The sequence below is a fragment of the Lagopus leucura genome, unplaced genomic scaffold (genome assembly GCF_019238085.1).
Source record: "Lagopus leucura isolate 7727_CA_CO unplaced genomic scaffold, USGS_WTPT01 Super-Scaffold_100157, whole genome shotgun sequence".
NCBI classification, from domain to species: Eukaryota; Metazoa; Chordata; class Aves; order Galliformes; family Phasianidae; genus Lagopus; species Lagopus leucura.
Genome location: NW_024962334.1, coordinates 44,641,480 through 44,665,706, shown reverse-complemented (window position 1 = coordinate 44,665,706; position 24,227 = coordinate 44,641,480). Strand labels below are relative to the sequence as shown.

General features: G+C 46.8%; 1 protein-coding gene across 3 annotated transcripts in view; it reads right to left on the bottom strand.

Moving 5' to 3' along the window:
• RHEB (Ras homolog, mTORC1 binding) overlaps positions 1-23,917 on the bottom strand; it is a 31,897-nt gene extending 7,980 nt beyond the window's left edge. Inside the window, exons 1-4 of one of the 3 annotated variants that reach the window (XR_006181778.1) lie at positions 23,765-23,917; positions 9,159-9,230; positions 4,491-4,558; positions 1,556-1,638 (exon numbers count right to left, since the gene is read on the bottom strand). Coding sequence is in view for 2 of the 3 variants with exons in the window: in XM_042888375.1 (XP_042744309.1) it covers positions 1,556-1,638; positions 4,491-4,558; positions 9,159-9,230; positions 23,765-23,816 (275 nt within the window). In the remaining variant the exon portion in view is untranslated. The remainder of the gene's footprint in view (positions 1-1,555; positions 1,639-4,490; positions 4,559-9,158; positions 9,231-23,764) is intronic. The other 2 variants (XM_042888375.1, XM_042888374.1) reach the window with 2 other exon arrangements.
• Between the last annotated feature and the right edge of the window lie 310 nt (positions 23,918-24,227).

The window sequence follows — 24,227 nt, the reverse complement described above, 5'->3', positions numbered from 1 at the left end:
CCCACTCAGTTGGATCAGCACTCCAATCAATACCACGCTTCCACAGAAACTGAGACATGTGCTTCCTGGGAAAGACACCTGAGTTACCAGAGCACAGTGGAAGATCTTTACTGCTGCCTTAACACCATCTTGATACTGAACTTAGATAAGAAACTGAACAAGAAAGGATCATCAATACTTTGAAATCTGGAACAAAAAAAAGCAAGAATTGGGATTAAGTTGATCAAGATTCAAACACTGAACAACATGAATTTCTTCTTAGGACTGGGAATACTACTCCAACTTCATACAGGTCACTCAGCACCAACAACAGATCTCTGATTAAGGGAGGGAGAAAAAAAGAAGGAAAAAAAAAGTAGTTTCTTAAGACACACATGAAAGCCTCACATCTGCTGCAGTTCCCCCAAAACACACGTGCTTTCTGTTCACTACTTCAAAACTACTGATGAAAACCAAGAATGAAGAACTCCAAGAATGAAGAACTGAAAATCTGCTCAACATTAAAGAGCTCAGAAGCAGCTAAAGTTGACGACCAGACCACATCCATCTTCTGAGAAGTACAGAAGAGCCAACAAGAAAGCTGTTTCACCTGCAGTTTATGAAGTTTACTGAAAGACACTCAAGATGACTTTTTCCTGCTTTAGAGGAAAAGACATGGAATGCTTCAGCGCTTGCCAAAAGCTGGTCAGCTTACAAGTGAAGCAGTGCTTTTCTTCTATCTGAAGTGAAAGGCTTCAGGTCTTAACATCATTTTCAACAAATGAGAAAATAAAAGAGGATTATTTTGGCTGAAGATGCTGTACAGTATTAGGAAACTAAGAGTGATTCAAGGTTAACCTGCACTTAAATCAAGTAGACCAAAGTGAAAGGATAAAATAACAGAAGTTGACAATACCTTAAAAAAGGTTGAGACACTTCTAAGTGCTTCTCCAGCTATGATGGAGCCTGTCCTCATGTGAGAACTGACTACAGTTAGCAGTGAGGACTAGACAGAAACCCTGGAAAAATCTCAAAGAAGAGATTTGCTGTAGCATAGCAAGACTGAGCCTACAGGCCAGAAGTCTCATATTGCTGCTTATGTCAAAGTTTTTGATGGTTAACCAGAGTGAGTCAGGATGGGAAACCAAAGGAGTCTCAGTACTGTAACAAGCTGCTAGGCTGAGGGAAGATGAACACCTAGCTTGGCTCTTCACACAAACGTGCAGTGCCCTTGTGGTTCGTGCTGGACTCCATCTTTGCCTCTTATGCTACAGCACAAAGCCTGCTTGTTCCTGGAACCAGTCTGTGTGCTTTCACTCACACTCAATCACTGGAGCTCAGCACTGCCCCATTTCTCACACAAGTACCTCCTGCTTCGGTCTGCAAAGTGCTAGGGACATTTGGATCTGAGGGGAAAATTCTAAAAAAGCCATTCTTTTGTATTTCAATTGCATTTCTAAAGCAAAGAGACTGAAGGGACTACACATACGTAAAGAAAAATAAAGCAGAGGCAGGAGCAGAGCTGATATGTATATGGCTAACATGTGAAGCAGGAGAACACAACAGACTTTGTTACCTTTTTATTGATGTGACTGAATAAACAAGAATGTAGCCATTGATGTCTATGGAGTATGTCTGAGGAAATATGGAGTATTCATCCTGTAGAAGGAATATTGCAATTGCATTATTTATTGCCAATGCTGAGAGCTGGATGCTAGCACATCAGCAGCAGCCATTGGTTACATCTGTAGAATATTTTTGTGTAATTCTAAGAATTAGGTTCATGCCTGGTGTGGAATCTTTACCCAATTAAGAGAAAGCAAAGCAAGCTTGGGGCACCAGCTTAGTTAGCCTGTTAGTCTGTATACTCTACAACTTAATCTACAGCTTTTTCTCTTTATTCCCTCTAAGACTACGGATCAGCTAAAGCTATCCCCAATCCTCTTACACTGCTCAGTTATCAGTTTACCCTAGCACAAAGCATCCACTCTGTCCTACCACTAATCAGCAGTTACACCTCTTACCTTGCTAGTGATACACTTCCATCAAATCCCAAATTTCAGCAGCTGCGGACAGGATCTAGCAGTTCCACATTTCAAAGGGCACTGACCACAACTAACTTACCTATGGGGTCTCTTAGGCAGCTGTGGCACACCAAACGAACTAATGCTCATCACAGATGCAAAAACTGTAGGCATTAGCTGCTTTATGGCTACCAGAAGTTTGCACTGTATGGCAGTTGTTTAATAAAAAATAAAAAAGCACCAAAGCAATACCACCACCAGCACTGAGCAACGTGAAAAACAAACCCAGGCAATAAATCTCTAAATTTACAATGCCTGTAAAAATGCAAATGAACAACTCAGTAACTGAAACAGATTGACAGAATGCAGAAAACACAACGCTAATACTAAGAATTTCACGTTAAACACTGAAATAGAAACACTCTAATAGAAGTTCCCAGGTAACATTTGCATTTTGACAAGAGCCATACCTCTTACTGTACGAGCTCTCCATTTTTCAAGCTTGTGTTTCTTAGGATGTTAATTTTAGCTGAAGATTCATAACCTCCCTGTATATTGTCATGACTGAACAGATGGAGCGGTGCAATCATGCAGCTTAAATCTAGACAGCTAACAGAAAGCAAACTTCCTTAATAGGCAAATGCCAAAAAAAACCCACAACCTTTCATAAATCAACTTCCCAGATTCTGCCAAAAAAGTTTGAAAGAACGACACTTGCACATGATGCCCTTATTTGCCTTTAATGCTACACACTGAGGGCAGCCCTCCCCCACCTCTGCTTAAATGCCAAGCTGCCCTCTCTGCTGGCTGTGTAATCCCAGTGTCAACACAGAGAGATGTGAGCTGGCCTGCAAGAAAAACAGGTGAAAGTGCAGCTCTGCAGTTATTTGCCTTTATCTGCAATTACTGAGGATTGCCACAGTTTGAATTCAGGTTCAGATAAGATTTGTTGTTGCATCCTGTCCTGAGGTCCCACAGTGAGCCTCCTCTTAACTCCACCATGTAAACCTGAACATGTAACTGTGAGAGGCAGAGGCACAAGACAGAAAATAAGTACCAAGAAGACTATTTTTTAGCTTGTCAGGAAAGGAAAAAAAAAGACCATTAAGCTCCCTGGAACTCGGGGATCAAATTGAGAGCTTTGCTAAGTGACAAAACAAGCAGAGCTGTAACTTTTCAGGCTATAGCCAAGTTTTCAAGTGCATGACATAAATCTGCAATATGATCTTTGCTATACTGCATACGTAAGGATGCTCTATGAATCATTAAGCAAGACTGAACTGAGAGAAATTTGTTCAAACCACACCTTCCATAACCCAACATTATCTCTCCCTCTAACCCTTGTGAGCCACAACTCAAAGTTCAAGTCATTCACAGAAGAATCAAGGCTGGAAATGACCAGACTGGGAAAAATACTAGCTGTGCAATTCTATTTAATTTCAATTTCCCAAGCAACGTATTTATGACCCCAGTATGTGTGGTCAATGCTGTTACTAAACTCTCTGACTGATCACTTGTGGATCTAGTGCTGCTGATTAGCACCACAAGCTGACAGCATGTAATTATGGCACACAGTTATTCTTACATCATGTAGCTCTCTTTGAAAGTGATCAAATAGTCCTAGAAGGTCACAGCCCTGAATACTCTCCCAGCTATGAGCAAATGTCCTGCAGCTTTCATGCCTAAAGCATTGCCTGTGTACTGTACTGGCTGCTTAACACTAACAGTTTGGGAAAACCCAAAGGCACGATACCAGAACTCACTCAGAAAGTAAGAGCATGCAAACAGGAAGATGGTAAGGGACTTAGCAGTCCTTTTTTAAGCACAGCCCTTCAAGAGACAGAGCACTCCTGTGTATGGAGCACACACTCACCTGCAGGTCCTGCCAAGCATCCCTGTGTAATTAGCACCTCTATTTTATGAAGCCACTGATCATGCCACAGACATTTGTTTACCATCTCCTTCTGCATTCCCCCTCATTACACTCAGAAGCATGCATGAACCTTCACTTACTTAGCAACGTAAACAAACTGCAGGAGTTTCTTTGCAGCCTGGTGAGCGCTGCCCATGCGTGTTGCTGTCTACTCTGCCTGACTATTGCATGAACACAAACCAAGGTGCTGGAGCACAGAAACTAAAGAAAGTCAAGAAAAACTTCTGCATGGCTTACTGAATTGGCATTTTCCAATTAATGAAGACTACCAGACCATCACGCAGATTACTTAAGAACTTTGATACACTGAAGTTAAGGGAGCTCTTTCTTTGCTTTTTTAGGCATGTGTACTTTATGCACTAGCTACTGTTTCAATTTCAATAGAAAAAGTTACATAAACACTACACAAACACTGTTTTGGGGGAACAAAATAAAGTGGAATCATTGAAATTGAGCTTCAGCTTTGAAGACATGGTCACAATCAGGGTAGCTCTTCCCAAGCACCAACGTCTGTTGTGTTAACTCCAAAGATGCAAAGGGAGAAAGGTACTTACCTGGCCAGCAGTGTCAACCAGCTGAAGGTGATATTCTTGGCCATTTACAGTGATCAGTTTTGTAAAAGCTAGAATAAAAAACAGCAGGTACACATTTCAGAATGATGAACAAAGAAAAGAAGTCACTCATCTCTGCCACTGCTAGCTGATGGGTTAATAACACATCAGTTACAGGCTTTAAACTAGAAGGCTGCATCAGGCTGCTGTGCTTTTTAACTCGATTACAGTAGGTATTGAAACTTAGAAATTGACTTTAAAATCTCAAATTTCAGAAGATTCTTACAACATGTTTTTTTTTTTTTTTTCCTTTAGAGCTGCTTAGAAACAAAGAGTAGAAAGGCTCTACTGCTACACATCATTTCAAAGAGACTTGCAGGCATCTGTAATTTGTGGTTAACACGAGACACAAATGCAATTAACGTTAAAGCTAACTCTGAACTTCACACAGGTTATTTCCCCCAGTTTCCAAGCAGTTTAGCGAGATCGATTTCCTGGATACCAATACCACGAGGTGAATGATCTGGATTTACAAAAACCTCTTTGGGGCTAAGATACACACACAGGCTAACTGAAGAACATGCTAAACCTAAATAATGAGAATTCAGCTGAAGCTCCCCACAGTACTTGCACATTCGCCGCAGCTACCAGTCTGTTCAGTCCTTAGTCAGGAAGTACATTCGGTTCCTACGAGATGAGAACTGCTGCTTTTCCCAGGGTTTATGAAATGCCAACACACTGCAAGCTGAGGAACCTTTCTCAGTGTCTGCATTATGCAACTGCAAAAGCAAACCGTGTCAGAGCTCGTGGAGCACAACGTGCTGCTGAGTACCACGCATACCAACCAGAGCACGCAAGCTGAGCTCCAGGGCTTCATGTCGCCCTCAGCCTGAGATCACGGGGCAGCACACACACATTGGTTACGTGTGCGTTGTATACAGGTGAAGGCAGTCTTCCCAGCTGCTAATGGTCAGAGGAAGTCATTTCGTTCCTCACAAGGATTACTGGGGAAATAGCCAGCAGTGCAGCGCTGTGCTGACCACAGAACGTTCATCCTCAAGCTGCAGCAGAGCTGACTCCTCTCCATCCAGCTGCGCAGTCCTCCTCCATCCAGCTGTGCCAGCTAGCTTCTGCTCACACCTCCTGACTCTCGCACAGCGTCTCCTTGAAGCTGAGCTCCACCAGCTTTCCTCCTGCCCCCAGTGCTTGCTGCTCTGTCACACCTCCACAACATATTACCTCAAGTCACCGGGCTAGCTCCACATTGAAGACAGCCAAAACTCTTGGATTCAGCCTGCCTAAGTCACTCAAAGCATGCTCATGAAAAGGAGCAACTGAAACACGACAAAGCCACATTTTGCTGTTTGGAACAGGCTGCCAAGGGAGGTGGGGGAGTCGCTGTCCTTGAAGGTGTTCCAAAACCATAGAGATGTGGCACTGTGGGCATGGGCCAGCAGTTGAACATGGTGATCTTAGCATGTCTTTTCCAACCTTAATGATTTTAATGATTCTGTAAAGCAAGTGTCTACACGCACAGCACCATTACAGTAGCAACACATGCAGTGCGAATGAAGCTTCGCAGAGAGCTCCTACCAACCATACCCCACCTGTCCCAGCACTACAGCTGTGTTAGCACCTGTGCCTGCACACTGCAGTCAGCGAGCTGCTGGCACCACGGCACAAGGTTGCAAGGTTATGAAGCAACAATGTACAATAGCTTTTTGGCTGATACAAATTGTTGTTTGAACAGATGTTAACATGCAGGGCTGCTGTATGCAGCATCAGTGCTTCAAACATGAAGACGACACAGTGCATTACAGGTGCCAGAGCACAGCACCCTCCAGACTCCCAACAACTCCCATCCACATCAAAGCACTCTGCAATCAAAGTAGGTACAAGAGCATCATGAAGTTAATATTTAAAAAGGGACAGGGACAGATGGCAGCTCTTCTAGAAGCCCAGAATAGACCAAGCAGAAACACCATCACCATTGGTACCAAGCAATGGGTAGCAGATCACGGAAGAGAAGCTGTGGGGCAGTTACTGCAGGCTGGGCAAGGAGCTGCCAGCCCAGAGCAGAGACTCCCAGCACCACGAAAGCCTCCTCCTTTGGCACAAACCCACTCTGATGCAGTTGTAACTGCACAGCACAGCCCCAGCAGCTGCTACAGCCAAGAAGCAGTGTGACTTGCACAGCAACTCCATGGGCTGCTGACTACTGCTTGCCTAAGATCAGTTATTTCACTGACACAAACATGAATGAGAAGATTTGCAAATGCTGCTCAAATGGCAGCTGTTGTGAAAACAAGCCACTGTGCTAAGGATTCAGAGCCAGGCACACACAGACCTTCAGATCAACAGCGCTGTTGAGCAGAGATAGGGGAGCAGTATAAAACCTTTCCCAGAGCTACTGAATGGTAAATATAACCTCCTCATGAGGGCACATCAGTTACCACCTTCCGCAACCCTTTCTGACTGTTTTCAGTCCAAGTCAATGCCTATCACCAGGACAGCTTTTGCAGCAGGTGTGTAACACAGCAGAGCCCCATGCCCAGCCCTGGAGAACACTGCTCAGCAGCAGCTTCCAAGCACAATGCTGTCACCCTTGCAAGGCTTCATGCACATGGCAGCTGAGCCTTAAGGATGCCTTTAGCCAACCATGTGAACCTACACGCATTGCCTTCACAACCACTGGCATGCCTTCAGCCCCCTTCCTTTTCTAACACCCTTTTAACGACAACTGTACCAAAAAATACTGGATCTGTGTGCACATTCTCGTTTTCTATTCCTTCTGACTTGAGTTCCAAATTAAGATTCTTGGCTGATCCCAGTTTAAGAGTTCCAAATTCCTCTGTTTTTCCACAAAGAGCTGAGAAAGTCTGTGTCCATCCAGCTCAGTGTCCATACAGGCTCCTTCCATGTGCTCCTACTCTGCAATGGCTTTGCTTCTCTTGCCACCATTTCCCAAGTGATTGTCCCACTGGTTTCTCCACCCTGCTGCCTCACTAACAGCCACCCATCACAGCGTCACTCTTGTTAGGACATTAGGAAGAGGAAATTCTACTTTGTTAAGCAATTAACTCACCATCACTGCTGCCACAAAATGCTATGAGTTACCCTTCCTGATGCACAAGTTTACTGGAAGCAACTGAATTCAACGTGCTTATTAGCTTAGATAAACTAACTTTTCTGGTTCTAATGTAATAGAAGCAAAGGAAAATGCAGCACTGAAGAAGTGCTGACTTTTCTGTACATTGAGTGAAACTTGATGCAGCTCATTTTCCCTGTGCCCCTTCCAAAGAAGGTAGAGGTTTTTTCCACTGGAAAACAAAGCCACTAGAATACTCAGTCACATCCTTTAATTCAAGACTTACATTTTACACTTGTTCCTAAGAAAAATGTAGAAAGACCATTCAGAAGAATGGTTTTATACTAGGCTTCCTGCTATTTTGATCCCCAGGGCATATCTTCTAGGTCTCACCCCTACTCCCCAGCAACAAATCTCCTGATAGAAGAAGGGCCCTTCAGTTCTACCTTTCAGAAAGCAACTTTCTCCAGCTATGCCACAGATCACAAGGCTTCCAGCAAAATAATAATGCTGCTTGTTTTCCATACAAAGGAATCACACAAAATGATGACATTTTCAAGATGCCCCCTGCTCAGTTTTCATGGCCACAACACACTTCATATTAAGTGAGCAGTGCCAAGTAAGAGCCAAATACGTGCAGAATTCGCCTACAAATGAATCATCCATCCATACGTAATGAAACCCAGTGGAAAAACATAGACTCTAACCAAAACCAGGTAGAAAGTAAATCTGTATGAGGCATTTTAACATGAGTACACGCAGTTAAATGCTGCCAGTGATAGATGCACAGCTGGAGAGCACCAATTACAGCCAATATATTTCTGTGGATAAGAGTTTGTAAGGAGTCAGTCTCGTAGCAATGTGCCAAAATCCTAAACCAAGACATGCAGGCACTCTCCACACTTTAGAGACAGCCTCTGACCCCCTGTTTCTTAAGTCACTCCCATGTATCTACAGAAATCTACAAGTTTACTTTAAAAACTTTGCATTTGTAAAGTGCAGACAATGAAAAGTTACCTGACCCAAGAGATGTTAAAATGGTGGCCCTGCATGTGGCAGGGGGGCTGGAGCTTGATGGCCCTTGAGGTCCCTTCCAACCCAAGCCATTCTATGATTCTATGGTAAGATTTATAATAATGAAATCTAATGCATGAGACACCTTGTTTGATGCATCTCAAAACAAGCCTTGTTTACAATTCTAATAAAACACCTCATCATAATAGTGTTTGAACATTCATACATAGACTATCAGATCATTTAGGTCAAAGGAACAAATTAACCAGTTTGATTTGCTAAAGCAAAGCAAGAGATTCTTCAAAAAGTAGTATCTGAGGTTCAGTTCTATCCAGTAAAATAATCCTGAGTAAAATGTGCTGATGGCCACTGACTGCTAATTATTATGATATAAATCAAAAACCTCGTTCTGCTGATTACTTTATTCCAACTTCCAGACAGGGGCTCAACATCCAGTGCATTTACCTGTTCAAGTAATGAGCTGGTATTATCACTGACATAGTAACATTACAACAAAGACTTCTAATACAGTTAGTTACAGAAGAGCAGCTTATCAGTTATGTACTTACTGTTCTCTATGGTTGGATCATAGGAATCAACAAACTGTCCTTCCACAAACTGAATCGTCAGTGAAGATTTTCCTGCAAAGCAAGGAAAAGACAATTGGTACTAAAATAAGCCTTCAAGCTGTCACCCCCTTATACCTGGTAGCAGGCAGAGCAACACTTTTAGATGAGGCAATATGAGCAGTGTGGTACATGTAAACTGCAGATGACAAGTGACCTATTTTAGAATTACATCCCTAAATTTAGCAACTGGGTCTCCTAAACTTTTATCAGAAATAGTGCAAAAGCTACTCAGAGCGTGTTCTGCTTCGGTTCTAATGCTGATCCAACAGCACTATTTAAATGCCTCCTCCAGTTTAAAACTAATTAAAAGCTGCAGAGCCAAACCCTCACAGAACTAAATTCAGTGAGTTGTTCTGCTTGGAAGGTTTGTCCACCCAGAAGCAAGGAAAACCAGACATCATTTTCAGTCACTGCACGGAAAACAAGGCCTTCAGACAGAACCAAATCAGTCTTGAAAGATTTTACAAGATGGTAAATGAAAGTGAGTCACATACATTGACCGTAAGAAGCAACTTTAAAGCTCTGCAAAGAAAAGACTTTTCAAAGCTTTACCATAACCTTAACACAATTTCCATTACAGCACATCTTCCACATTTGGGAACCTACCAGATCCTATTACATGCTGTTTACTGGATAAATATACCCTTATAAAGACTGCCAAGTGTGTTAGCTGCTTTTGGATGTGTACATGCTCTGTACTCCTTCATACTCCCATCAGCAAGAAACATAAACAAAGTATGACCTCAAGTTAGAATTTAGAATCATGACCATCCTGCTCAGGAGTACTTCAATGACATCATAAAGAACAGATATTTGGGACAAACTGGTTTATGGTAAAACTGCTTTCCCATATTTAACTGCTTTCGATACCGTTGTCCACTGGCAGTGCTCTGACAGTGCTACGTTAATACACTGCAGTGGAAAAAGTTCATTCAAAAAACCAGCACACAACATTCTGAAAGTTGCTTTATTTAAAATCGAGTTCCTAGATAACTTAGATATGTAGAACAGAAAAGCACAAGCTGACTGCCCAACACTTCTCCCCCTAAGAGAGATCCCAAACCGAAAGCCATCGTCTGCTGCTGCGTGTGCTAAGTTTGGAAACAGAGCCCTAGGAAGGAGTCAGAGCCAACAGACAGTGCTGCATTTAACATCCAGCTGTATTAATTACTGCTTTCCTCCTAGCAGTGAAAAAGAAGGAAGCAAACAAACAAACAAGACTACAGCAATATTCCACCACTCTCTTCCTACATCCCCAAGCTTTGTACCAAGGCTCCCTGTAACCCATCCACGTGTACCCAGAACGTGTACCCTGCTGTCCTGCAGGAGCCACAGGGGAGCTCCCCAGACTTGGGGTCAGTCAAACCACATGGGTAAGAGCAGCAGCAGTGTCCTGCTAAGCCAGGGCTTCCTAAGTGGGCACCAGAAACATGAAACCCAGCTCAGTGCCGGTGCCATGTCTCAGCCCATGTCCAAGAAACACACAGGCCAATGTCAACAACAGCTTGGCTTGAACTTTGTCCCACAGGTTTTATTCCAAGCCTTTGAACTACAGAAAGAGAGGAGAATTAAGGTCACCACTGAACTCTTATCTCCTCTTTCCCCAGAAAGATCAGGCAACATTTTCAGAGAATTACAACATAAATACACGGTCTGCCAGGCATGGGCCAAGGAACTGCACGCAGCCGTGTTCTTACAGAAGGGCTGACTGCATCCCCGAGCTGCCATGCAGGGAGGAGGGCACAGCAGATGCTGCAATCCCACTGCACCAACACTGTAAGCATACTTCAGCATAGGATGGGCTTCTGATGTCAGGCTGCTCACACCAGCAGCAATGGCTCCATCGCTCACAGGTGAATGTCTCAAAAAAACCTCCACTCAAATATGCCCTCATTTGGAATAGACAGCAAATACTTTTCAGTTTGCTAAGCTTTTCCTCATATTATCCTCCACAATACTACCTTTCCTGTCTTCAGGTTTTAGGGAAATAAACATCCGCTGAAACCAAAAGAAGTGCACTGAGCAGGAGCAAGGCAAAGTCCCCTGGGAGCAGCTCAAACTGACAGAGCTGTGATTTCCAGGTGAAAAAGCACTTGCTAAAATCTTACTGGAGGAAGGTTGTGGTTTAATCTTTTGAATCTCTGTTCAACACAAGAGAGTTTAAGCTTACTATGAAGAAATAAATGACAGAAACGTTAAGGTTGGAAAACACCACTAAGACCACTAATCCAACAGTCAGCCCACCGCCACCATGCCCATGGACCTCAGTGCCACATCTCCATGGTTCTGGAGCACCTCCAGGGATGGTGACCCCACCACCTCCATGGGCAGCCTGTGCCACTGCAGCACCACTCTTTCCAAGAAGAAATTTTTTTTCTAATATCCAACCTGAACCTACATTGGTGCAACTACAGACCATTACCTCTAACTCTGCACTGCATCAAGCAAAGGCAACAGGGTGACTCTTCCAGCCACACTTGGTTACTGTAACTCAAAGCACTGGCTAGTCTGTGGCAAACAAGTGTAAGCAAAACCCTCCACACCTCCCACTCCTCCCATCCCTGAAGAACCAGGAGAAAGAGAAGAGTTTGAACTAATGGACTTATGTTACCTGGAATAGAGTCCCAGGGGACTCATAGCTCGTCCAGAAGTATGGGAAGGGCTATCTACATAGATGATTCATTATTTATGATTTTATGTTAGAGTGGTAAAGAAAGGCGTTTTCTACTGTCAAAACAGAAAAGCAGCAGTTTCCAGACAGAACACCATTTCAGAGAACAACCTGTCCTACTTCTGTTCGCACACCAGACCACTGGCTGAATAAAGTGAAGCACACCATGGACATTCTGATCAGTGCTCTCAGAGCAAACAGCTACAAACACCATGGAATGGAATCACAGAATGGTCTGGGTTGAAAAGGACCACAGTGCTCATCCAGTTCCAACCCCCTGCTATGTGCAGGTCACCAACCAGCAGACCAGGCTGCCCAGAGCCACATCCAGCCTGGCCTTGAATGCCTGCAGGGATGGGGGCATCCACAGCCTCCTTGGGCAACCTGTTCCAGTGCCTCACCACCCTCTGTGTGAAAAACTTCCTCCTAATATCTAATCTAAACCTCCCCTGTCTCAGTTTAAAGCCATTCCCCCTTGTCCTATCACTATCCACCCTCACAAAAAGCTGTAACCATTGTAATTGTCAAGGCAAAACGACTGCCAAACAGAGTTTTTCACTCACCCTTTTACTCCTTGGACAAGAACCGGGCTGTTGGGCCCACCCATAAAATCTGAGCTTTCTAACACCAGGCAATTCGCCCACAACGTGAACAACTGAGTACATGTGGGCACTCAAAAGGGGACGCACCACCTCTGGGGTGCCTGCCCTCCCCTCCCCACATCCTCCTCTGTAAGACAGAAGGAAAGCCCAGCTGAAATCCTCCCAAGTGCCAACTTCCCCCAGGAGACAGATGACGCAAGCGGCCCACCAGCAAGGCACGCAGCAGCTCCACAAGCAGGGCATTGTGCAAGCTGCAGCTGTCCCAAACTCAGCATCTCTGCGATGATGGCCATGGCGCACTCCTATCTCAGCAGGGTTTCTCAATGCAAGCCATGGGCTCCACAAGCAGTCAGAAAACAGCTGCTAGGGTTAAGAGCTGCCAACTAGCAAGGAGTCGTACTTCCCTTTTCTGGTGGGTTTTCAGATGTTTACAGATGCAGATGGTGTCTTTAACCCATCTTTTTCCACAGAACAGCCTACTTACTTGGCTTCATTCTGAAAGACCCAGCAGCTGGCAGCACCTAATGCATCCATGCCACAAACCCAGCAATTTATGCAAGTTTGTCTCTGCGCAGAACTGCTCCTACCCACAGAGCAACCACTTGAGGTTTGATCAAAAAAAGGTTCAGTGAATTTCAGAATAAAATGCTGTCAGCCCTATCAGATTAGATAAACCCCACTACATCCCAGAATTGTAGCATCTCCTGCACATTTACACTCAACTTTCTGAGCATGAGAAAGTCTTTGTGAAGCACAGGGAGGTGTTCAATTTAACTGTGAGAATTGGGATCTTTGTCTTTTTTCGAATTTGGAACACCAGTGCACAAAATGGAGACAGCAGCACATCCCAGCTCAACTCAGCACCACACGGTGCTTAGGTGCAGAACACAGCATGACTTCTCAGAGCACAGTGAGGTGCAACCAGGCAGCAACAGGCACAGCAGCACTGCTCTTGGACAGAAGTCTTTTCACAAGATAGGAAGGATTGCAGAATTCATCACTAGCTCATCACTCATCTCAGACTCCATCATTAGCAGCTTTCTATGTTAATTAACATTTTATCCCCCCAGGTACTAATTATGCATAGCTGCTGTTTTGCTGACCACGTCCACACAGCTCAGTGAATCATTCTAATGACTACAGGAATGATACACCTGGGCCAGTGAAGAAGTTTCTAAACTTCTGGAGATGATACCACGAGCTGTGTTTTACTGAGACACAACTTAATTCTACTATTACTACCTTTGATCGCGAAGGATTATCACTTAAACATAGCATATACATCTGCTTTGGGACATAGTTTCATTCACTTCATCATTATTTCCTTGTGACACCAACATCACAATGGGATTTTAAAATGACCCTCAGATGCTTGCAGAGAAGGATCCTGCTGGCACATGTCTCCACTGAAGTCAGGAACCTCAGGAAACATTTGTCACAAGATACAGTTTGGGTATTTTAGTGCAGTCTGGTTACCTCTGCTCTTTGCCTTTGTAGGCAGAAAAGCTGAGTGACAAATCAGGCCCAACTGTTTCAGTTTATGACACACTTAGAGAAGAAGACTCAACTTCATATTGATTTTTTTTTTCTTCCCCCACAAAATAAAGCTCAACTCACAGCGCTGGGCAGAAGCCAAGCCCTCCCCTGCACACGCAGCTCAGACAGGTAATTAGGTAGCTGAATGAAGCTGACCTTTCCTTGGATCGCAGGGTACGTGTAATATGAAATGTCTTTCAAAGACACTTCCAGTACCTGTCATTGTTTCATCATTAAATCAGCTTTAAAATTCTGTCATTAGAAATAAAGACGTGTGTATCTTGCTGTAATGCATTCTGCGCATTCCTTTTTTTCCTGGCTTCAAAGTTGCAGCTTCAACACGAAGCAAATCTCAGCTCCCAGCCAGCTCTTCCTTGAAGCTCAAGGTCAGTATACTACTTCAATTACCTTTCCATACATCAGAACCATCAGGCTTAGCACTTATTAAAGAAGTGGAGCTCTAAGTCACAGCACCAGCCCTCCATCCACTGTACAGGCACTGCAGAGGCAATGACTGCACCTGTAACACAGCTGAATTCCATCAGAAGAGAGGTGGCCAGCAGGGACAGGGAGGTGACTGTCCCCCTCCACTCTGCTCTTGTGAGGCCCCATCTGCAGTACTGTGTCCAGGTCTGGAGCCCCCAGTACAAGAAAGACAGGGAGCTGTTGGAGAGGATCCAGAGGAGAGCCACGAAGATGATCAGGGGACTGGAGCACCTCCCCTATGAGGACAGGCTGAGGGAGCTGGGCTTGTTCAGCATGGAGAAAAGAAGGCTGCGGGGTGACCTCATTGCAGCCTTTCAGTACCTAAAGGGAGCCTACATACAGGAGGGGAATCAACTCTTTGAAAGGATAGATAACAGCAGGACAAGGGGAAATGGTTTGGAGTTGAGGGAGGGAAGATTTAGGTTGGATGTCAGGGGGAAGTTCTTTACAGAGAGAGTGGTGAGGTGCTGGAACAGCTGCCCAGAGAGGCTGTGGATGCCCCGTCCCTGGAGGTGTTCAAGGCCAGGCTGGATGGGGCCCGGGGCAGCCTGGTATAATATTAAATGTGGAGGTTGGTGGCCCTGCATGTGGCAGGGGGTTGGAGATTCATGATCCTTGAGGTCCCTTCCAACCCAGGTCATTCTGTGATTCTGTGAATTCAGATGGAGCAGCAATGTGCTACGTTCCATCCTTCACACCTATACAATATACCCTACCCCATAAAATATACAAAGTTCAATGAGAAAGGACTTTGTCTAGAAGGTCAACATACCAGAGCAGCCTCTATAAGCAAAGGAAAACCAGGGGACTGGAGCACCTCCACTATGAGGACAGGCTGAGGGAGTTGGGCTTGTTCAGCCTGGAGAAGAGAAGGCTGCGGGGTGACCTCATTGCAGCCTATCAATACCTGAAGGGAACCTACACCCAGGAGGGGAGTAAACTCTTCAAAAGGGCTGATAACAGCAGGACTAGGGGAAATGGTTTTAAGTTGAAGGAGGGAAGATTTAGGTTGGATGTTAGGGGGAAGTTCTTTACTAGGAGAGTGGTTAGGCCCTGGAACGGGCTGCCCAGGGAGGTTGTGGATGCCCCGTCCTTGGACGTGTTTAAGGCCAGGTTGGACGGGGTCCTGGGCAACCTGATCTGAATGTGTATGTTTGGTGGCCCTGCTAGGCAGGGGGGTTGGAACTACATGATCCTTGGGGTCCCTTCCAACCCGGGTGATTCTGTGATTCTGTGAAAACCTCTGTTAACAGCAAGGAATGGTATAAGTAATATTAGTAATAATATTAGTATTAAGTATAAGTATTAAGTATAATATTAGTATTAAGTAATAATATTATATAGTATTAAGTAATAATATTAGTATTGCTAATATTAGTAATAAGTAATATTAGATGTTGATGTCCAGCACAGCCCCACAGGCCAGTGGGGTCACCCTGCAGCACTCCAGCACCAAGGCCACCTTCAGAGCAGAGCAGCACACACATCCACCTTGTCAAGTCTTGCATCCCTACACAAATAACGTTCTCAAAGCATGGTGCTGGCTATTACTCCGCTATTAGCCAGTTAAATCTTAAGTTAATCCAGTTAATCATAAATTCAAGTCTAGTCTAAACAGTATCTAAGGAGCTAAGTACATGACATCCACTTGGCAGAAACGGGTAAAACCTGAACTGCTGCAGGCCAATGGGTCAAGGGCTGAGATTTCCTGTAGGTACAGCAAAGCCTCTCAGAAGCAGCTTACACCCTCAGCCTGCGTATTTGGAAAACAACCCGTCTTCACTGTTGGTTTCCACATGCTGAAAGAAGCTCCAAGTTCTCCCACGGCAGGCTGCCCTTAAAAGCCAGCTCCACACACACTCATCCTGTGCTCTTCTCTATTCACCACCCTCCAGCTCGTACAGCCCACGCCCCAGTAAGCAGCTGAATGCCATAGCAGGATGCTCACATGATCATCTTCAGATTAAACAGAGGTATATCCAACAGTACCATCACTGTCTATAAATTATAAATGAGATAATGGCTTTTTCAGATCACAGTCTTTTTGCCCGGAAATCCTAAGAGAGAAGGCATCATCTAAGTTTTCTATAGGAACATTAAGTTGCACTTGTTCAAAGTGGTTTGCATTGACCGAAGTGAAGCCAGCACGACATGCAGGAGCACCAGCAGCCAGCTGCACTGGGACTGCCCCACCACCACACAACTGCAGCTGAGGGAGGGCGAGCAGGAAAACACTTTATGTGTGAGACAAGCTGTATAAAGAATGTGGTTCTGAGACGGTCAGAGGGCTCAGCCTCTCTGCTCAGAGAAACAAACTTGCTTGTCTTGCATTTAAGCCATTTCTAGATTCAAGTTTACCAACCAACAACAGATTGACTAACTCCTTCCTCCAAACACAACACCTCTCTTTAGGATTCCTTCACCATGCTAAGCCACGTGGCCGAAGCAAAGCACCATCACAAACACTCATCCCCCAAGGAAGCCGTGCAGAGAACAGCAGTGCCAAAAATGAAGCAGCAGTGTCAGCTGACATTCAAGCTTCCAAGCAGAAACTTCCAGACCTAATTCAAAACGGTAATTCTGAAACACTATTTAGAACATCAAAACATTTGTTACTGACGGTAGACTTAAAGCAAAACATACCCCACTGCATTCACATCAAGAGCTGGACTGCTCTGTCAGTTTGCAGGACAGATTTCCTGGCATTCTCCTACACACTGTGCATCCCAGCTCTCCTTCATGTAGCAGGAGTACCTTTAGAGGAGGTCGGACATCTTGAAGGAAGTTCTGGCAATGCAATCTGACAAGCTGTTGAAGCCAGACAGATGTATCCCACTAACTCAGGAGACAATGTTGTCAAGGGACACATTAATAGCATCATTTCGTTTTGCACTGGCACATGTAGGCACCCACACACTGCAGACCACTCATGCGTTCCCGCTTTTTCCAAATTAACTTAAGGACAGTGATATAACCATTCCAGAAATATTAACCCCTCATGCATCAATGTTAGATTATAAAGATCTCACTGTTTAAAGCATTCCATAATGGGGATGAAGCATTTCTTCAGTTATCATCTATTTAAGATACGAGCACTGCAGCTCTTCTGGACGAGGCTTTTGAGCATCACACGGTAGGGTGTTTTGCTCTTTAAAAGGCCTTCAGAAATCATTTATCTAGTCCTATGCCTTAAAAAAAGATTCATCTTTGGCCTTTAGACACAAATTGTTAAGGATTTCATCCAAACTAAATAACAATAAATTTCCTCATCATGTTCTAATTCACGTAGGAATTCCCAGAAGTCCCAGCTTTCCCTACTGCAGGACCTCCCAGCACCCACAAGCTGCTCTTCGCTTGTCCTCTCCTGGTCTTGATTGGCACTTTATGCTTAATAATCCACCACCTGCTCTGAGGAACTCACAACATCCATTTATCTACTCTATTTCACCACCCTCATGCCACATCCTCCATGTGGCATCTACCATTTGCGTGTACACTGATGGAATTCCATATGGCGAGCTGAGGAAGAACCTGTGCATCCAAACAGGTTAAGGACTTCTGAATCACTCCTATGCTGCCAGAGTGCTGAGGAACACCTACACCTAAATGAGGAGTCAACGGACATTTGCAGGCAATGGATATTCTGTAAAATACCCAAAGGTTTCTCTGCAAAGCAATAGAGCCTGTTGATTAGTTTCTGCAGGTTTTCAAATCAGAGAGGGAAGCGGTGATCCTGACTCCCTGGCACAGTCTGCACTTTCGCCCTTGATCCACTGAGCATTTCCACAACTTCCAAGCAGACTGTATATCACTTGTAATCCTCAAATGCAGGAGATGCTTCCAGACTGAACACAACTACGAATTTTATTTTAACTGAAGGCAGCACTTGAGGTGTGGCCTCACCAGGGCTGAGTACAGAGGATGCTCACTTTCTGCTCCTGCTGGCTGCACTGTCTCTGACACAAGCCAGGACACCATTGGTCTTCTTGGCCACCCGGGCACACTGCTGGCTCATACTTGGTCAAGCATCAGCCGACACCTCCAGGTCCATTTCTTCCACACAATCCAGCCACTCTGCCCCCAATGTTGCTTGGGGTTGTTGTGGCCAAAGTGCAGGACCCAGAACTTGGACATGATGAACTTCATCCCACTGGCCTCAGCCCAGCAAGCCAGCCTGTCCAGAAAGCCTGTCCCCATGCTTTACCTTGTTTAAGTCCTATATAAAGCATCCTTTGTTCAAACAACAATTCAGCATCCACTGTACTTCAGAGGTCTGAAAATGAGAATTCAGTTTCAAACATCCCACATTCCAGTGGGGGTCTTACAATCCAGTAAGATTAATAACCTGAGGCCCCATGCAGAGATCTGTTAGGTGACACAATGTGGACATCCTCCACATTCCTCCCATGTGCAGGACCTGCTCTATCTCTGAGAGCACCGTAACCAAAAGCCCATTTCCTGATCAGGATTGGAAGAGCAGCCACCCTTCCTCCTCCCCGCCCCCAGCTCAGGAGAGACCTTTCAGTTTCTCATGCTAGCACACTCACAACAAACTTGCTGCTCACTTCAATTACAGGCCCCAGAAAACCCAAAGTCCTCAAGCAGACAGATTTACAGCCAACAAGGGCAGCTCCGTGTTCCTACATACCGCACTGCAAGCTTGCAGCTTCTGATTTATAGTAATTTAGGCTGACAGCTGGACGGGTTCACTGGGACTCATGCAGCATTCACAACATTGGATGAAGATCCCACAGAGAAGCTGTTGAGATTTTGGACCAAACACAGAGTTAAATCGAACAGGTTCTGTAATAAATCCCTGAATGTCATCTTCAGGAGCCGCAGGAGGTTGACCACAGCCATTGGGTCACCCTGCTTTAGGCTGCTCTCCTCATTCTGGGTGTATGGTCACATCAGGCAGCACATACCGCAGAGGTGCCTGTCTCTCCAGAGCCTGTGCTTAGGGCAGTGTAATGGATCTGAAGGAAGGGCTTCGGCTTTTCATAGCTTAGAAATGGCAGGATCTACGTTTTGTTTGGTTTCCCCTGCCAACTGTAAGTCTCAGTTGAGTAATCAAGTGACAGAACGCTCCAATTGCCCAGCAAAGCCTGTGAGCGTTGCCATTACAAGAAAGCAGAGCAGGCAAGCAAAGAGTTAAGGCCAGAGCAGCGTCCTCACATAACCCCGCTGCTGCCGTTACCGCTGCTGCCATCAGATCACCGCAGAGTGCAGCAGCGCCCTGGAATGCAATGAGAGCTGCCGTGCCTGCTCCAGCCAGCAATGCTGTGCAGCTGTAAGGAGGGAAGCACTGGGAAGGTCTTCTGGCTGCTTGCTGCCTACGGCTCAGCACAAACTGCCACCACCGGCTGCATCCCAACCCGCTCCATTTTCCTGCTCAGCCTCAATGATTCCCCACATCGCAGACATTGCTGATCCTGTAAACTCAACTGCACTGAGCCACAGTGCCCATTTCTTCGTTCCTTCTCACCTAACAGCCGTGTGCTGCCTCCCAGATCACCTCCTCCCTTTGCCCAGGAACAGAGGGACCCTCACAGGGCGCCATGGTAAGAGGCCATCTTCCACAGGAGACAGCAAAGCTTCAGCCCCATTTGACAATACAAGCCCAATATTCAAGTAACTCTTGCTCTCAAAGCCAGGAATCACTGTCAATGATTACACATCTGTATTAGAGATATGGCAGGTGATTCGGCTCAGCTCATTTTTCTGCTACCTGCCTACTGCAAACACAGACCACAACTATTTCTGTCTGAGAAGTGCAGCACGGACCGCTTTTCACCTACACAACAGAGGAAGCTGAAAGTCACAAAGTGCTGCTTCACTGCAGAAAAGATGAAAGGTACGCAGCAGCCACCAGGAACCTGACTCCAAACTGAGCAGGGAGCACTCCCAGCTCACCTGTCTGCACCTATACAATGCAGGTTCCCAAACACCAGCAGCAATAGTCCTATCAGCTGCAAAAACACAAATGATAGCAGCCTGGCACTGAAGCAGACGATCCAAGCAGCGCCTCCCTGCTCACCTTACATCACAGAACGGTTGGGTTGGAAGGGACCTCAAAGCCCATCCAGGCTCAATGCCCACCATGGGCAGAGCTGCCCCCACCAGCTCAGGCTGTCCAGGGCCCCATCCAGGTTCTAAGCCCTCAAGGATGTGCTGAAGTGTGTGTGCCACAACACAGAGAATTCCAGCAATAAGCTCTAGTACAAAATGACCTAGGAAACCTCACTGACCCAGACAGAATGCATCTTTTTCTTTCTATGAGCAAAAAGAACCAATGAGACTACAAAGCATTTTGGACAACTCCGTACTGCTTTTCAGAGTGGACACTGCTCTAAAGAAACAGTGACCATCCTGACATCAGTACCTCAGTCTTGGCTGAATCATTTCCACAGACCCCAAACATAAATAGAAATAACGAATTACGAGCAGGACACAACGAGGGCAACATGACGATTCCTTTTAGTGAAGGCTTTGTTTTATAACTTTATGAAATCATATGCTCCATCACACACAGGACAGCCTTCTTCTGGAATCAGATCTCAAGTAGCTGGTCCACTCTGGTCACTTCACTGACAGCAGCACTCAAAGGCAAACTCTTCCTATTAGCAAACAATCCAATTTTAAGCTAAAAATCCATCTTACTTCTATCAGAACCTTATACAGGACTAGCATGCTTACATAATGCAATGTAACTTTCTTTTTAGATCCATTCAAGCACCCAAAGATAATGTTCCTGTGAGATTTCTGTCTAGCTTCATGCCACAACCAGTATGCTGTGTGCAAACAATTGGCCTTCCCCACCAACAGGTCCTGAAGTTCCTGGCAATGCTCCTCTGCATCTCCCTGCCCCAGGATGTAGGCTGCTGGGATCACTCCCACAGCAGAACACGCTGCTTTCACGCAGGAAAGGCTGATGGCAGTGTTGAAAGATAAGGGAGTGGATTGGAACAAGCAGGCTCCTGAACCTTCTATACCAACAGCCATCAGAACAGCAGTCCCAACCTGCGCTGTTTGGCATCGCTGGGATAAGAGGATGGTTTCATACAAGGGAAAACCAAGGGCTGAGCATGAAGCCAGCGAATACTCAGAGTCGTGTCTCACAAAGCCTCGTGGGGCACGTGCCTGCCTGATGCCATGTGTGCTGCTCAGAGCCTGAGAGAGCCGCAAAGCTGTCGAATCATCAGCTGCAGGGAACAGCTCACGGCCTGAAACGTGTCAGCTCGGTTATTTCAGCACAGAACTGAACAGGGAGAAAAGGTCGCCATTTTCTAATCGTTCTCATCTCGTGCTCTATATGCAAATTACGAGATCACCCAACCCCACAGCCCAGCTCACCTCAGCTTCACTCGAGCCATAGAGCTGGAAAGCTTGCACAGCATAACAGAGCAGCAGGGTCAAAGCTAAGGTTAAGGTTAATGGCAGTTCCCTATTTATAAAAGGAAGCTCAGGAGCCTTCAGCAGCCCTTCGGATCTTGGAATTATTCCCCATCCTGATGAAAACTAGCTCTGTTCAAAGGGTGATTTTTCCCCACAAGTAATGGCCCTCATTTCCTCTTCTCTTAAAAAGAGATGGGATCCTCTCTTTTATGCAGAGCTCAAGTGGTATTCTTGCCATACCAGGTCAAGACTTACTTGAAAGTCTATCTGAAGCCAAACCATACCTTTACTCTCCTGGACTTTACAAGGCACTCTTGGGTGGACAAAGGACCCAACCTTCATCTCACAGTCTATGTTTCTTGTTTTTCTGCCAGCCCTACATGATGGTACAACCAACAGCTCGTGTCTACTGCTGGAATGTTTACGTAAATATTTGCCTAGAAATGTAATGCTCCCATACTTAAGAGGAGTAACTCTGTGGCTTTAACATGTAAGATTTGTACCTAAGAACAAGCAAGGCAACAGACTTGTCAAGGTTAATAAAAGGCAAACTACTACATCTCTTTTCTTCCATGTGTCTACAACAACCAGCTGTCCTAATGGAACAGACCACGTCCCACAAGACCCCAAACCGCACCAGTCTCGGGAAGCTGCAGGTGAAAGAGCACAGCACTACATCCTAACGGGCAGGAGGTAACTTTCTGCCCACCTCCATCCACACGAGCACCATCACCCAAAGCATTCTGGGTCACATCCACAACGGCATTAACAGTGTCTATATGCTGTGCTGTCAGTCTCATTGGTTTATCCGCCCCAGGACCATCCAATCTTCTGACAGCTGAAAGCCCAAAGCGCCAAATTTACAGCATTCCTCCCACCGCCTCACACTGCCCATCGCTTTTCATCAGTGATCAAAGAAGAAAAGAGGAAAACGTAACAAGACAAACTCTGAGGCTGACTGTGACATGTCAGCCGCTCCGTGCAAACTACAAACGTCCTGCTGGCTGCTCCCTTCCAGCACCATACAGACACAGCACCGTTTTTCCACCACCTCACCCTGAAGCCAGGCTGCCGCTATGCACACGGCATCTAAGAAACGCCGGCGCTCACGTAACCTTTTTTGATCTCGGGAAAAGAAAACGGCGTCGTTACAGGTCCTTCGTGCCGAGTGCGTGACCGCAGACAAATCACTCACTTACAGCCAAAACCCTCCTACAGCAGAGCACCATCTCCCTACAGCGGCTTCTTTTCCAGCCGCGCATTATCCTTAACATCGACCTACGCTTTTAAGCCGATCGATGCCGAGAGCCGCACTACGCGGCCGCTCCGCTCCTGCCCCACGAGGCTGCAGCCGGCGGGGCCGTTCGGCAGCGCAGACTGCAGGAGGAAGGCCGGCCGCTGCGGGATGCCGCAACGCTCCCGGCTTCGGACGGCACCGAGAAGTTCTCTCCTTCTCTGAGGAGAGCCGTACGCTCATCCTCCATCGCCGCACGTCTACAGAGAACGGAAAAGGGCAGAAATCGGAGCGAAGGGCACGCGGTGCGCCCTGGGCCGGGCCGTGACTGAGGGGACGCGGAACTTCACCCGCAGCCCGCAGCCCGGAGGACGCCCGGCAGCGCCGAGCCAGCTCCCCGCCCCCGTCCCACCGCCCGCAGCCCCTCTCACCCCGCTCCCCCCGGCCCGTGCCACCCCCTGGCCAATTAAGGGCAGAGGCGCACGGCGGCGCGGCCCCGGGCCCGCAGCGCTCTGCGGCGCCGCCATGGCGCCTCCCGGCCGCCTCCCGCCCGCAGCTCGGACCGCCCCGGCCCCGCACCTGCCGCCGCCGCCGCCCGCTCCCCTCGGAGCCCCGCGCTCACCTACGCTCCGGTAGCCCAGGATCGCGATCTTGCGGGACTTGGACGGCGGCATCTTGTCCCCCGCCCGGCCCCGAACCACATCAAGGGCGGCGGCGGCGGATGAGGAGGAGGCGGCGGGCGGGCGGCTGTGGGAGCGCCGTCAGCCTCATGCGGCGAGGGGGAAGGGCGGCGGCGGCGGCGACGGGCCGAGCGCGCGGGACCCGCGGCGCCTGGCGGCAACAGCGGCGGCAGCGCCCGCCCCACGTGACCGCCGGGCTCGCCGGCCCCTCACGTACCTGTGCGTCACGCGTCACAGGCCAGAGCGGCGACCTCGCCGCCGCCGCGCCGAGAGCCGGCGCCAAGCGCCGCGAGGAAAAACTCGCTGCGTCATGCCTGCCCCCTCCGCCCCGTCCCTCCGCGGCGCCGGCCGCCGATTGGGCCGCTCCGCGCGGTTAAGCGGCGGGGGTTGGCTGAGATCGGCGTT